Source organism: Amphiura filiformis, chromosome 3 (genome assembly GCF_039555335.1).
Source record: "Amphiura filiformis chromosome 3, Afil_fr2py, whole genome shotgun sequence".
Lineage (NCBI taxonomy): Eukaryota > Metazoa > Echinodermata > Ophiuroidea > Amphilepidida > Amphiuridae > Amphiura > Amphiura filiformis.
This window is the reverse complement of record NC_092630.1, coordinates 63,955,420-63,969,615: the sequence shown is the minus strand read 5'-3', so window position 1 is coordinate 63,969,615 and position 14,196 is coordinate 63,955,420. Positions and strand designations below refer to the sequence as shown.

Below are 14,196 nucleotides of genomic sequence, written 5' to 3'. Positions count from 1 at the left end.
TTGTTTTTCTTTCTTTCCTGTGTACGATAAAGACACTTTTTTGCATGATTTTAACACTAAAAATAGGTTTTATTTTAAACCTGAAGTAACAGGCACAAGCAGAATTTGTTGCATGCATTTTTAATCTCTTTTGATATACAGGGTGTATCAAAATAAAGTAAAAAGTTTGAAAAATGCCACTAGATAAAAAAGCATGATACATAACATGAGGTATTTGGTCAAAATGCTCCAGTTGATAGCCGACTCATTATCTTGTCCTCCCAAAACTGTAAAATCACTGGTGTGTGATCATCGACCATTAACAAAGACTCGGAACCTGGCTATTTTTGTAAGCAGAGTAAAAAAATACAATTGTGCAAAGTCAATTAAAATCAACACAACATGAAAATCACATGTTCCACCACTTTCTTTACAGTAATTGACAGTCTTAGTCTTCCACACGGCCACCATTTAATATTTGCATGCAGATTTCAGATTTCCTCAACATGGCACTATTCACACCATGTCTAATGAGAGGTCTGTCCTGCCTGAGGATGCCAACTTGTGCAATTACACATCTCTGGAGTTCATCAAGGTCTGCAGGAGGACTTGCAAAAACCTTGGAATTTCAGATAGCCCTACAAGAAGAAATCTTTACAGTGGTGTAAGATCCGGAGATCATGTTGTTTTGATTTTAATTGACTTTGTGTATTGCATACATTTACTCGGCTCACAAAAATAGCCACTGAATCCTTATTAATGGTCACACACCCGTGATTTTACACTTGTGTGGGAGGACAAGATATTGATACATGTATCAACTAGAGCATTTTAACCAAATACCTTAATCTAGTGGCATTTTTCAAACTGTTTACTTTATTTTGATATAATATACACTGTAATGGCACCAGTACTTCTAAAATAATTATTCTTCTGAATATGAAAATGCAATTTATAAGTTGCCAAATGTTTAATTGTTGCATTTTTTTAAAAGATAATTATGTAAAATTATCTGATCATTTGTAGACTAAGATATTTGATAAAACTGGAATAATAATTTCAGGTTTCTTGTGTTATAGTACAATCTTACTCACATTATATATGCTTTATTGGGTAGTGCAAAATTTTGCACAGTGGTATCCGATGTCATATTTAGTGTTTGATATCATACACATGCCTTGTTTATTTTGAGTAATTTGTGTACATAAAGCAAGCTTATTGAATTTGAATATTAATCTACATAACTATGCATATTTTAACAAAATCCATCCAGAGTTTTGAAATTGCATGTATTTATTGACTACATGTTGTTTCAAATTATGAAATGTAATTGCTAACATTGTGAATAAACCCATGTTTAATAATAAACTGCAGTCTCATTGTATACTTTCTGTTGCATCTATACATTTATCCCTCATCTGATAAGGCCAAGAAAAAAAATGTTTGGTTGCCTTCTATAACTTTCCTGGGGTGGGAGCACAGGAAGAAAAAAAATTCCATTCTTTTTTTTTTCAAGATTTCATAGTTAAAACGTCATATTGAACTAAATGAAGACGTGAATAAGGATATTTCACTATTATACCACTTCATTCATGTGAACTATAAACCATTTTCAAATCTTTTTAATCATAATTTAAAATGCAAAAAACCCTAACTTTTTCAGGTTTTTCAAAATTAGATTAGGTATTCTTTTGTAGTAGAATAAAAATATAGGAAAACTTTCCTAGTTTTGGTGCAGACAGTAAAAGACAACCAAACATAATGGCCAAACCATACATAATTATCCATCCCTTTTGACTCAACCCCAATTTTTTTAATGTTTTTGAAAATAGGCTGACATTATCTTTCAGCTGCAGACTTTTCTTACCTTGGGATCTGGTTGCAGGTCTTGTCCCTTGGTTGAATATGTGCTCTATGTGGTTTTTTTAAAATACATTTTAATATATGAAGAGCTTTGTTTCAAAACCCCTTACATCCACTTGCCCAATTTGAGAACACATCAAAAAATCATCAAAATAATCACTGATATAAGGGGTTTGTAACAAAAGCAGTTTTTGTGGGATGCTCATCCTACAGCATCCGCCAAAAACTGCTTTTGTTACAAACCCCTTATATCAGTGATTATTTTGATGATTTTTTGATGTGTTCTCAAATTGGGCAAGTGGATGTAAGGGGTTTTGAAACAAAGCTCTTCATATGTCATGCATTTTTTATTGATTGTAAATTTCACATCAATTCAACTTTCAGCTGCGACTGTGTCTTTTAATAAACCATGAATGAATGAATCTTTCACATCCTTATGTGCTTCATCCAAGTTCATATTTCAAATGGCAGTTAAATAAAACTGCAGTAACAAAACATAAAACTGCAGTAACTGCAGTTCTAACTGTTCTTTTCACTACCAAAATTCCAAATTTTCCGACTTAATCCTCATGTTGCTTGATCGCCATGATCGGTTCACATCATCACATGTGACAAAATTCACAAACTAACGTTCCTTCAGTTCTTAGATTTGTATTTAATAGCAAAATGGGTTTATTCTATAGAGCTGCAACAAACTGTTATGAACAAATATATGATTGATGCTCATTTCTCCCATACATTCTGTTTTGATTCAAGAAAGTGAAACAAAGACTACAACGTTTACCAGTACAATTCACAAGTCCCTTGCTATATTTTGTTTCACCTTGACCTTGGTAGTGATGCCAGTGCGCTGGTCACAGTAATATTGAATTGTGTGTTAACCTATATCACCCTATATGGTTATACATGCACACAAGGGTTTAGTTTTGCATATTGCTAATACATGTAGACTAGAAATTGCTCTCCTGATAATTTTAGAAATTTTGCATAAACTATAAGATTTAAGTAGAGCAGTATTTTAGAAATTTTGCATTACTAAAGCTGAATTTATACTCGATTGCGATGCACCGCTTTTGAAAAGCAATCGCTGAATTTTGCGATGCATCGCTCATCGCTTTTGCATTTGTACTTATCACGGCGATAGCGATTGCAGATGACAATTAAAATATTCTAAATGCCACAAAATACATTTTTAGAACATCCTTTGATGTCAATATTTATTGCGTTGAATTAATTGATCTCAGAAAAGTAATAATCGATAAAGTTAAATTAATTAGCAAAATAATAGATCCATTTGATAGGAAATGATTGGCTGATGAATTCATGTGTCAAGCGATATCGCTTGGAAGTTGAGATTTCTTCAACTCGCAAAAGCGACATCGTTTTTGCCTCAGATATTTGTATCGATTGATCGACAGCTTGACGACTGAAAACGGAAGTAAACATTGAGCATGCGTGAGAATCGCTTTTCTGCAAAAGCGATTGAGTATAAATTCAGCTTAATACTTAAAGTAGAGCAGTATTATAGGAATCAAGACTCTTGAAGAATCTAAAGTGAGTGAGAGTCTGTTAGAAGACAAGTGAATTGACATCAGTGGCATAGATTTCTTTTTGACTGAAATAAATGTAATATGTAAATACTTGTAATATGATAGCAATCTCAATGAAAGTACATGCATGTACATACCCCAGAAATTACTTAACCAAGGGCTATGTGAAATTGCTACTTGAAATTCCAACCATTTATGGTGTAGTAATATGTCCAAGGTAGCTATAGTGAGTGTTTAAATCTGACCAGTCTCAATCAAAACTGTTTCTTGTTATATGGCATATTTATCGGCAGTCCTTTTTCGTACATTTTGTTTACTTGACGACGACCAGGATACTCCTTATATCCAAACCAGTTCCTATTTTCAAATGGTGCCAAAGGATCATCTGGGATGTTCTTTTGCCGTCTCCAATATGCTGTCACCATCAAGTCTAATTTCTTGCTCTGTGGACCACTACAAAATACAAATGGTTTGAGTCGTTTACGGCGTTTGAGACTTTTCTTCCAGAGGCCTTTACTGCGGCCTGCTCTGCATCGCAACCATAATCCACTGAAATACAAATAAACGGGAAGATAAACAACCAAGAAAAAATTGTTATAAAATGATAGGAATTTGCACCTTGTAATCCTAAATCTTTAATAATTATGTCTCTTTCTCCATGACACTGCTCCCCATCTTCATTATATTCAAAACATTTTGTGCATAGCAGCTGGGAACTTTACCTATACATTTAAACCCATGATGTCCTGCAAAGCATCTTACGTGTCGAATGATGCACTATGTGACTAAACATTCCATCTCACTTTTAATATATCCTGTGTACTGTTCTCCCAGTCTTACTTAAAATTACATGATTTTCCTATGACTTTCCCACAACCTAATCAGATATCGAATTTCCACTTTCTCTTTGAAAAACAATTATGCAACTTTTCCATTATTTTTGACATTTCTGAATTTCCAAATTAATAATTAAAATGTTAAGGCTTCTGACCCTTCTCTGAAATTTCCACGCCAAATTTGTTAATTTTTAGTCTGTGGGAGCCCTGATGAGTAATTAATTGATGTCAAATGTTAATAAATCGACTAAGGGACTTCTTACCTGTTAAACCTGTAGAAGCGAGATACAACAGCCTTGACCGTTTTCTTCTTCCCTTTACCCAAGCTGTATCTAATAATGGTTCTCTTTGGTTGTACCAGGAACCTGATGGTTGGCTGCAATAACTGTGATGATCTGAGAAGGAAGAATTAATCAGTAATACTGTAATACTGCAATTGTCCCATGCCCGATAATGAACCCTCCCCCTAATTTTAGGAAAATAAAAGATTTGGGAAACATCCAATTATATTCCCAAAGTAAATTTTTGAAGCCTCGCCTCACACATCAGTCAAAATGCTGCAGAAAGTAGGTAAGTTTCCTTCTATGTTTGTTAAAATGCCAAAATGGTACAGTCCTGGCATTTGTCATATAGAGGACAATTCAATTATGTTGATCATCTCCCTCAGTATGATTTAGATGTCTGGATTATATTGTTTTGATGTGATATTGAAATAAAGCTTGAACTGAATTAAACTGAAAGAAACACATAATGAGGACTTACTGAGGGTAGCAGGATACGGTTGTTGGTGCAATGCTGGTTCCTGTGTGTGAAGTAAGGGATGAGAATGGACGGCTCCCTGGACTTCCTATGATACATTGCCTGCTTAATCTTGTGGCTAGAGAGTCACCTGCTATTCTCATATGCTGAGAACATACAGGCTGAAACCTGTGCTGCAGTAATGTTTGGTGTTTGATTCCATAATGTCTCACAGAATTTATGATTGTTGTCAGATGAACTGAAAAGTTTCAAATATGATATTAAACATAATATTAAGTTATCTTCCCAGCTAAGACCCTTTACAATTAATTCTTAGTTTCCTGTTTCCCGCCCACATCCAAAGTAGAGAATTGCAAAATATTTAATTATTTTATTTTTATTTTGGATTTTCTCTTTTAAAATAACTTTTAATGACTTCCATTTGCTACTTTCTGACTTTGTTTATATCAACTATAATGATGAATAAACAAAGAACATAAATGTAGCATTACTTATGTATAAAATCAAACATAGTTGTAAAATAATTAAATGCATGTTCCTAGTCTAAACGAGTTGATGTAAGTTGGGACCACTTGTTTTAAAATAAAGAAAATAATTAATTAATAGATAATTAATAATTAAAAGTCGCCTCATCCCTAGTTTTCAACCATGAAACAGGAAACTAAGACTCAATTGTGAAGGGCCTAATACAAAAACATTGTCTTGGTTTGAGTCAAAACGTTATGACAGGTTATATTAAGGTCACAACAGGGTTGTCACTACACTGGTCGGTACCGGTCGGTAGTAACCAGCACTCAGGCAGACCAACCGGCACTCAAGGGAATATGAGGACTTGCCAACCGGCACTAAAGTAGAGAAATTGTACTTTTTACCCTAAAAACAGCTGGAAAGTGACGCATGAGAGTATTTTGGACAAATATCATGGAAATTTAGCCGGCACTAAATTCAGTCTAGTGACAACCCTGGGTCACAACTATGTTTTGAAGGAAAAAAATACTACAACAACATTTTTAAAATGTTATTTTGAAATTATGAAACATTGTTTTCAAAAATGTTTTTAATGTTATTAGGAAACACACCAGCTTGGCATGGTTCAAAGATTTGCTTCAAGGATGTGTACTATTCCAGAGAATCTAGCATGACTGCCAAGATTTCATCTCTCCAATGAATGAGTGTTGAGATGTTCAAGATCAACAGCAGCTTACACATACATGTAGTACGGTAGATGTTCATTTGGGATTTGGGAACCCAATCTGACCAGGCTTACATGTACACCCAACCCCACACATAATCTGAAGCGCATATTCTTCCTTCCAAAGACCCAGAACAAAATAAACTATTCCAAATTGGAATGGATATAGATGTAAAGCTTCCAAAGACCCCGAACAAAATAAACTATTCCAAATTGGAATGGATATAGATGTAAAGCTTCCAAAGACCCAGAACAAAATAAACCACTTAAAATTGGAATGGATATAGATGTAAAGCTGAGTGACACTTTGATTTCTGGCTAGTCATTGCTCTTTAAGACCTTTCAGCCATTTGCTTATTCGGAAAATCATCAAAATTTAGTAGTACAAGTTTGGGCTCAAAACACAATCATGCATGGTAAAAACCAACCTCAGTGGTATGTTTAGAACATCAAAAAATTTGCAAGTTAAGGCTGTACATGTATGTCTAGCATACACGAGCATAAACACAGGAGTGATAAACAATGACGCAAATGATGGTTGAGTTAAGGGGGTACTACACCCCTCGATAAATTTGTGTCTATTTTTGCATTTTTCTAAAAACTAATAACACAGTGGTAACAAAAGTTATGTATATTATAGGGGCAAGGAATCCAATTACTACACTGGAATTTAGGTGACCCGAGACAAGCGGTTTGTTATTTATGATAAGAAATAAGGTACCGCTATGATGTACCTCGTTTCCTATCATATATACTGAACCGCTTGTCTTGAGTTGCTGAAATTTCAGTGTAGAAATTGGATTCCTTGCCCCAATAATATGTGTAACTTTTGTTACCAGTGTATTATTATTTTTTGAGAAAAATGCAAAAATAGTCACAAATTTACCACAGGGGTGTAGTACCCCCTTAACCAAATGGTAATCAGTGTGTAGAAGGGGAGGAGACCTCACTTCTACGCGATCATTCACTGACATCGTGTACCTTGGAGTCCTGGACTACATAATAAAAAATTTACTTTCATATAGTTATGTACAAACTACACTACACTACAGCAAGGTATTGCACTCAGTCATTTGCAGGTACATGTACATGGTTATTAAAATGGATCATCAATACTTTGGAAGTTACAACTCATCAATCATCATCAGACTTTTCTTTCATTACCGGTAATTTACCGACTCACAACACTGGGTATGGGTCATTCCAAAATGCCCAAAAGTTTTCCAACTGCTGCAGAATCTGTTACAATTTCCACCATACATTTGTGTATGTAGGCAGGTGTACACACAATAGCTAGCATTGTGGCCACCCTACTAATATCATGTATTGATTAGTGCCCCAGACATTTAACAATAAGGTCGCATGTACATGTTAATAATTTGACCTTTAACGGAAAATGTGCATGATGGCCGTCCGACTGCTGGGACTGATTTAATATTCAGACTAATATTAAACTGTGCAGGAAATAAAAAAAAATTTAATTTATACATTTTGTCATTCCCTGTTGTATTTTATAAATTTATAAATATAAGGCATAAGGCCGAGTAAAAAAACAAACATGTTTCTCGTCCGCGCCCTCCTCATTTTTTGAAGATTTTTCAAATTTCTTTTTATTTTGTAAACTTTCAGTTATAACTTGTAGAAAAAGATGTTTCAGAAGTTGAAACTTATTTTACGGTTTTGTAAATGCATTAAATACATCATTTAAGAAGAGTTTTGTGATCACTAGAGGGTCTACCTCTCAAAACAATAAAATAAAAGGGCCTCCTCCTTTTCTCAGATATCAATCTGTATGTCGAATACCGAAACATGGTGCCAAATACAGGTATTTAGCGTCGTTTTCCAATAAAAAATAAAAAATAAAAAGCCCCTCATTCTCCTAATTTTTAAAAACCCGGACGAGAAACATGTTTTTATTTTTACTTGGCCTAAGCTTACTTCTTACTGAGGCTGAGCTGAGCTTTTAGCTTGATAAAACTACACTGAGGCTGAAAACAAAGGCACAGACAAAATGAATCAATTAAAAATGTAAAATTAGAGCCATGAAATTAAAAAGGCTAATATATCAAGTAAAAAACACCTAAATTAGTCCTTAAACATGAAAAAAATCCCTACCTCCTTTTTTCACAAGTCTTGCCAAGGGCGCAGCCATTTTAGATTTGGAACGTCCTCACTACATAAAATCAAAATATTAGATATATTTTCCTAGCTTATATTTCTCTAATATCATTAAATTTCATAAATAAATATTAAGATATTATACGATGATATAATTAGAGACAGAATCTGGAAGTAATGTTAAAAAGATCATACATTTATTAAAACGGAATGATTAAAAGTGCACGAAAAAGGGTACGGTCAAAGGTCATCTGCCGTGGACGTGAGTGAGTTGAGAAAACTTATGAAATTTACGATTTGCTAGCTAGTTTTTGGCTGCTACTTCTGGTCTTTATGGAGATGTTTGTCAACTAACAGCAACAGAAGAAGAAATTTATATAAAAGTCAAAATGTTGCGGGTACCTAGTAGTGTTTCGGTCAGCTTAAAGGTAATAGTTGGAGCCGTCAGTCCGTAGACCGTAGCGTAGTCTAGACGTACATGCGTAGACGTAGTCATAGTCGTAGTACTCATTCAGTTATAGTAGCCTACTTAGCCTAGGGGTGGTGCAATAATTAGGCCAATGGAACTCGATTATTAGTTTCCGATTGGATGTTTGAAAAAAAAAGGACGAGGTCGCTATTTCATTATTCATTATTCGGTGTCAAAAATTGCCGTGATAGTACAGCGACTCCTCTCGTTTTTCAACTGCTACGCATCGCGATTTTGTTCGAGATAGGCCGAGCGACTCAGGCTAAGCAGTCAAGTTAGCTCAATCGATAAGGCGTTCGACTATGGTGCGAGAGGTTGCGGGTTCGAACCCTGGTGGTGCCTAGTATAATGCTCTCGTGGAAAAATTGAGTTAGCTTGAAATTCCCTGGACAAGGTACTCACTGATAATTTGTCTTGTTGAAACCCGTACGAAACTCGGGAGCTGATCCTGGTTGCGAAGGATATTTGTGGAATGTCTAGGGTGTGTGCTTTTGAAGCAGTCCCTGTATTGTTGTTTAATGGTTTATGGAATGATGTGGGCCGTAGTGGTCAGCGACAACCTGTAAAGTGTGCTGAGGCTTGTGGATCAACGTCTAGGCGTTGTGCCTGTGCGTAGCGCACTATAAATCACTGCGCTTAAAAAAAAAATTTTTTTTAAGCATACCATGACTATCATATTGAGATACACACAGAGTTTCTATATTCTACACATTATTACGATTTGTGCCAGGCCGCGACAAATTTTATTTTTTAGCTTGCCTGATCGGGCAGGCCATACTGTAAATGTACTTGCCCGAACTTGGTTCAAACTTGCCCAAGAATTCCCGCGAATTCCCGCGATTTTCCATGGGAAAAATAAGTTTAAAAAACGTTATTTTTACGGCGGCCATTGTGGTTTTAATAAGCCTATACTTTATGATGTTAACATGGTTAATGCCGAGTGATGCTACCGACGTGCCGTCACGTGCGGCCGCCGGCCGCCGGCAAACAGATTTAACTCACAAGTCTCGCATGATCATGCAAGACCCGAGGGCCTACATAAAAATTTAAAATGTATAAATTCTGATATGTACAACACTGAATAAAAAATGAAATAACAACATGTTTTTTTTTTTAATCAAACTTACCTTAAATTATTGAAGTAGCATTAGTGTTTTTGTGGTAATTTACACGATACGCGATCTGATTAAATGCAATCTCTCATGAGCTGTGTACAAAAAAATGCTTGCTTCACACTTTTACTCGCACGTGTAAATCCCTTGGGGCGTTGACCTGATAACCTGCATGTTGCAAATTGACATCGCCAGATTGACCAATAATATGATTGCTTAAATGTTTTGTTTATGTGGCGCTATTGGTATGCAAATTTTATCCCCTGACACGCGAGTACAAGTCAAATCACCATGGATACAGGGCTTCACCTACAGCTGTAAAGGGATGGGCACTCAGATTCCCACGATAGATCAGTGATATGTTTACATGAACGTGCTAGTAATTTTGCAGGACAATAATTTTCGTAGGACAGCTTAGACCAGAAAATAATATCAGTATCGTATTAGTATGGTATTATTATTAATTATTATTTATAAAAATTGTTTTCTGCACTGTATAATATTTGCGATACTATTATAAATGGTAGGTGGTAAAACCCGGGCTAAAAATGAATTAATATTTACTGCAAAAAAAGACTTGCGGTCCCCAACCGGAAATCCCCGACTCGCTGAGAAATCATGACAACAATACACTGACTGTGCCGTGCCGATCAGAATTAGGAATGCGTTATACAATTACATTCATGCTCTCCCGCAATAATTATTGTAATTTTTAGGTCTAGAAAATCAAATGTTTTCTTTCTTTTTCATCTGATGGAAATAATAATTGAAGATTTGACGTCCAAAGTCAAGCTTGTGCTTATGTATAAGTAGGCTTTCTATTGCAGGTAAGCTTTATTCAGACTTGCCCGATCGGGCACAGCTCTTCAGAGTTTTAATTGCCCGACAAAAAAATTGATTGCCCCGGGCTATCGGACAGGCGATTTGTCGCAGCCTGATTTGTGCATGCTCTAGTACCCCATATGATGTTTCTAATACAAGAAAATCGATTTGTTTTCAGGTAAAACCAGGGTTTTGTTTCCAGTACACTCACTAGAAAAGCAGTACACTAATTAGCGGGGCCTTGCAGCTTGCTATGGATATGGGTGTTTATATAAATATGGAGGCCAGAGTGTGACATTGGGACCAAATTTTCAAAATGGGTTAATGAGAATTTTGTTTTCATTATTTTACACCCTGAAACCCATATTTCACAAAAAAATAATCCGCTTTAATGAAACATAATCCCTATTTGGACGGCAACACAATAAAGTGAGACATAAGACACAAATTAACACCTGTAACAATGACACCAAATTGTTTATTTGTCTTGGAGCTGTAACAAATGTATAGTTGAGGTATGATAATGATTTGCTGGTTTTTAACAAATGTTATCGACATCTTTACTTTGGAAAAAAAAAGATCCTTAATCCTTTGACAATACTTGTGAAAAATGAGAACTTAATGTCCCAATATTTTGTCAAATTACGTCCGATTCGGGCAATTATGTTTCAAAATTACTGTAATGTATACCAAAGTATTATCCTTGCTTTGAAAAGAAGTTTAATAATCAAGGATGCATTCATTAGTGATTGGCAAGATTCAAAAATACTACTACAATGTCATAAATATAATATCCAATGCTCAATGTTAAAAAACATTTACACCTGTAACGCTGACACTGGTGTCACTGTTACAGAGTGACATCATGAACTACATAAGCTATCTATCTACACTACCTATTATAATAGCAAGTCCAAAACTAAGTAATATTATGTGAGAAATGTGTAACTAAACAATATTATATTAGTTGACATGCTCAATAATGTAAAATACAAACAAAGTGGCCAGAATTAACTTCTACCTGGGGATGATAATGATATAAGTTTCCAAATATTTATTCTAGTTTCCAAATATTTATTCTACAGATCGATGTACGTTGCACTATTTAACTTTGATTAAATTTCAGAATAGTTGAATACTTCAAAGATTTATTTTCCTCATTGATAAATGTAGTTATTTTGCTCAGTTTGACTATGGTTCCTCTCAACAAGCCAAGCTATTACATCTTGTGTTATCTTTAATCACACCTGTAACGCTGACACCAAAGTAGTACCGCTGACATTAAAGTACAATGTAGTACCACAGAATGCAAGGAAATGCGTAACCACATCAGGGCGGAATTATTTTCACAAGACTATTTTCTGACTGAGCAACATTATACATAATTTTAACTATTGTATGGTTACTTATCATTTCGCATGTCACTCTGACACCAAGCCTTAAATTTAGTGTTGGCTTGATGCGTCAAAGTTGAAAGACATTTAGAGAAGTTAAAATGTTACAGCATCATGTTACTCAAGATATTATTCAAAGTAGAACTGAATCATTCAGGTGGTTTATAAACTTAATTTTGCTGTTTTCTGCAAGTGACATATCTTGTAAACATTGTAATGTTGATGTAGAAACAGTTAAATAAAAACAACAGTTTGCTTTATTATACTAATAAAACACCACATTTGGGTTATCTATAATAACTTGTATGAAATATTTCAACACTTATTTCAAAATAATCATTAACATGGAAAGATAAAATCCACCTAAAACTACTTATAGTTTATACCTTCTGCAGATATTGTAATTTTGGCTTCCAGGAAAAAAAACCCCAAATTTTGCCCAACCGACCCTACTTGAAGTTGAAAGGTCCGCCCGCCCCTAAAAGTAAAACAGGGTGGTTTTTTTCGTCGCATTATATATCATATTTGTCTAATTAATTAAATAGATATCCATGTAGCACAATATTGTGCAGTTGTTTACTATAAAAAGTGCAACTTCCACCATGGTGAACACTGAACAGGTATGCAAAGAAAACTAATAGATTTGGAAAGTTGAATTGTCATGAAGCTAAAGGGGGGGGGGGGGACAAAATGTTAGAAGTTCAAATTGGATTAAAAGAAAAGCAAATATTCTTATTTGAACATAAACATGATAAGTAATAAATATAATAAATAAATAATATCAATAATTATCAATGCTTTGTAAAAAAAGTGCAGTTTCTATGCACGCAAAACAATTTACCCACCCTATCGCCATGTTTTGACAACAAACACACCCCTCTGCTATCAAATGGTCGAGTCCAAAAACGATATGGGGTCAAGGTTACGGCGTGATAAATAAACTCTGTATTTGTTGAAACTTGGGCATTTGGCTAACAGTAAGACAAAAATACATTACCCATTTCATTCAATATTAATAAAAATAGAGCACTGATACACAAATACAAATATTTATCTACAAAAACCACTGTAAAATAGCTCATATCGAACACGACGTAACTATGAGATTTGTGTTATGCCAATTTCAGTTACGGATGAAGTTTTCTGTTACCAACTAGTCCGTATTCGGCGATGATCTTTAGTACTAAAATGGTGTTTCACAGAAATATTCTGCGAGTCGAATCTCATGAGTTATTCGATCATTATAAAAACAATTATGGAGGGAAATTTCCAAGATTTTTGTCAAGGGATAGCGTTTACGTTTCTACATCGCAAGAAAATCTCACTCCGTAACGAAAGTGAGTGACACCAAAGTTATTAAAATCTCAATTTATCATTGAATATTTATTTGATTTGGATTACAGGCACATTCCATATGTTTTTTAAGTTAAGGTACTGTCATATTTGTTTCAAAACTCAACTTTCACAATACAGAAAGCTTACGTTTTAAACTGGCGACCGATTGAAAACTCTTTACACACCGTAACATTGCTCACACGAAATGTTACGGAGTGGTGTGAAATCGGCAAAAACAAAAACACAAACTTCGCAACATTTGATAAAATCTTGTTGACAATCATAAAAAATGGACCTCTGTTCATGTTTCCATAGCAAACAAGGTAAGGTTTTAATTATTATATGGGGGAAATGTGGAATTTAAAATGTCTCTTTTCATGTCACACTGTTTTCACAAAAAACATGATGACTCCATTACTTTTCGCCCGTAAAATTCTACTATGTCAACAGAAGTAAAAAAAAAAAAAGTCTTGATTTAGTATTGTTTAAATATTAGTTAAATGCAATGAAAAAAAATTAGCAGGCTTTTACATTTTTTCTACAATCTTGAGAAATGCAAAACAAGGCCCATGTTTTACTACTGGCCTCCATATTTATATAAACACCCATATCTTTTACTGCATTTTTTATGTAAAGATTTTGAAATCCAATGTAAAAATTTTGATATATTTAATTTTGAGAATTACAATTCTACTCTAGGTATAAAGGAACACGTTTAGCCCATTCAGTTAAGTTCCAGGTGCAAGCCCTATAACACAATGCATATG

The 14,196-nt window shown here is 34.6% G+C and overlaps 2 protein-coding genes across 3 annotated transcripts in view; one reads left to right on the top strand and one right to left on the bottom strand.

Annotated features, from left to right (window-relative positions):
- Positions 1 to 3,273: 3,273 nt before the first annotated feature.
- LOC140148940 (uncharacterized) lies at positions 3,274 to 8,346 on the bottom strand. The gene is made up of 4 exons (XM_072171052.1): positions 8,295 to 8,346; positions 4,991 to 5,225; positions 4,492 to 4,623; positions 3,274 to 3,941 (listed from the first exon to the last, which is right to left on the bottom strand). The coding sequence occupies exons 1-4, from the start codon at positions 8,329 to 8,331 to the stop codon at positions 3,647 to 3,649; spliced, it is 699 nt and encodes a 232-aa protein (XP_072027153.1). The 5' UTR covers positions 8,332 to 8,346; the 3' UTR covers positions 3,274 to 3,646.
- Positions 8,347 to 8,530: 184 nt separating this feature from the next.
- LOC140148937 (MICOS complex subunit Mic60-like) overlaps positions 8,531 to 14,196 on the top strand; it is a 29,531-nt gene continuing 23,865 nt past the window's right edge. For both annotated transcript variants that reach the window (XR_011858540.1, XM_072171048.1), the window contains exon 1: positions 8,531 to 8,725. Coding sequence is in view for 1 of the 2 variants with exons in the window: in XM_072171048.1 (XP_072027149.1) it covers positions 8,687 to 8,725 (39 nt within the window). In the remaining variant the exon portion in view is untranslated. The remainder of the gene's footprint in view (positions 8,726 to 14,196) is intronic.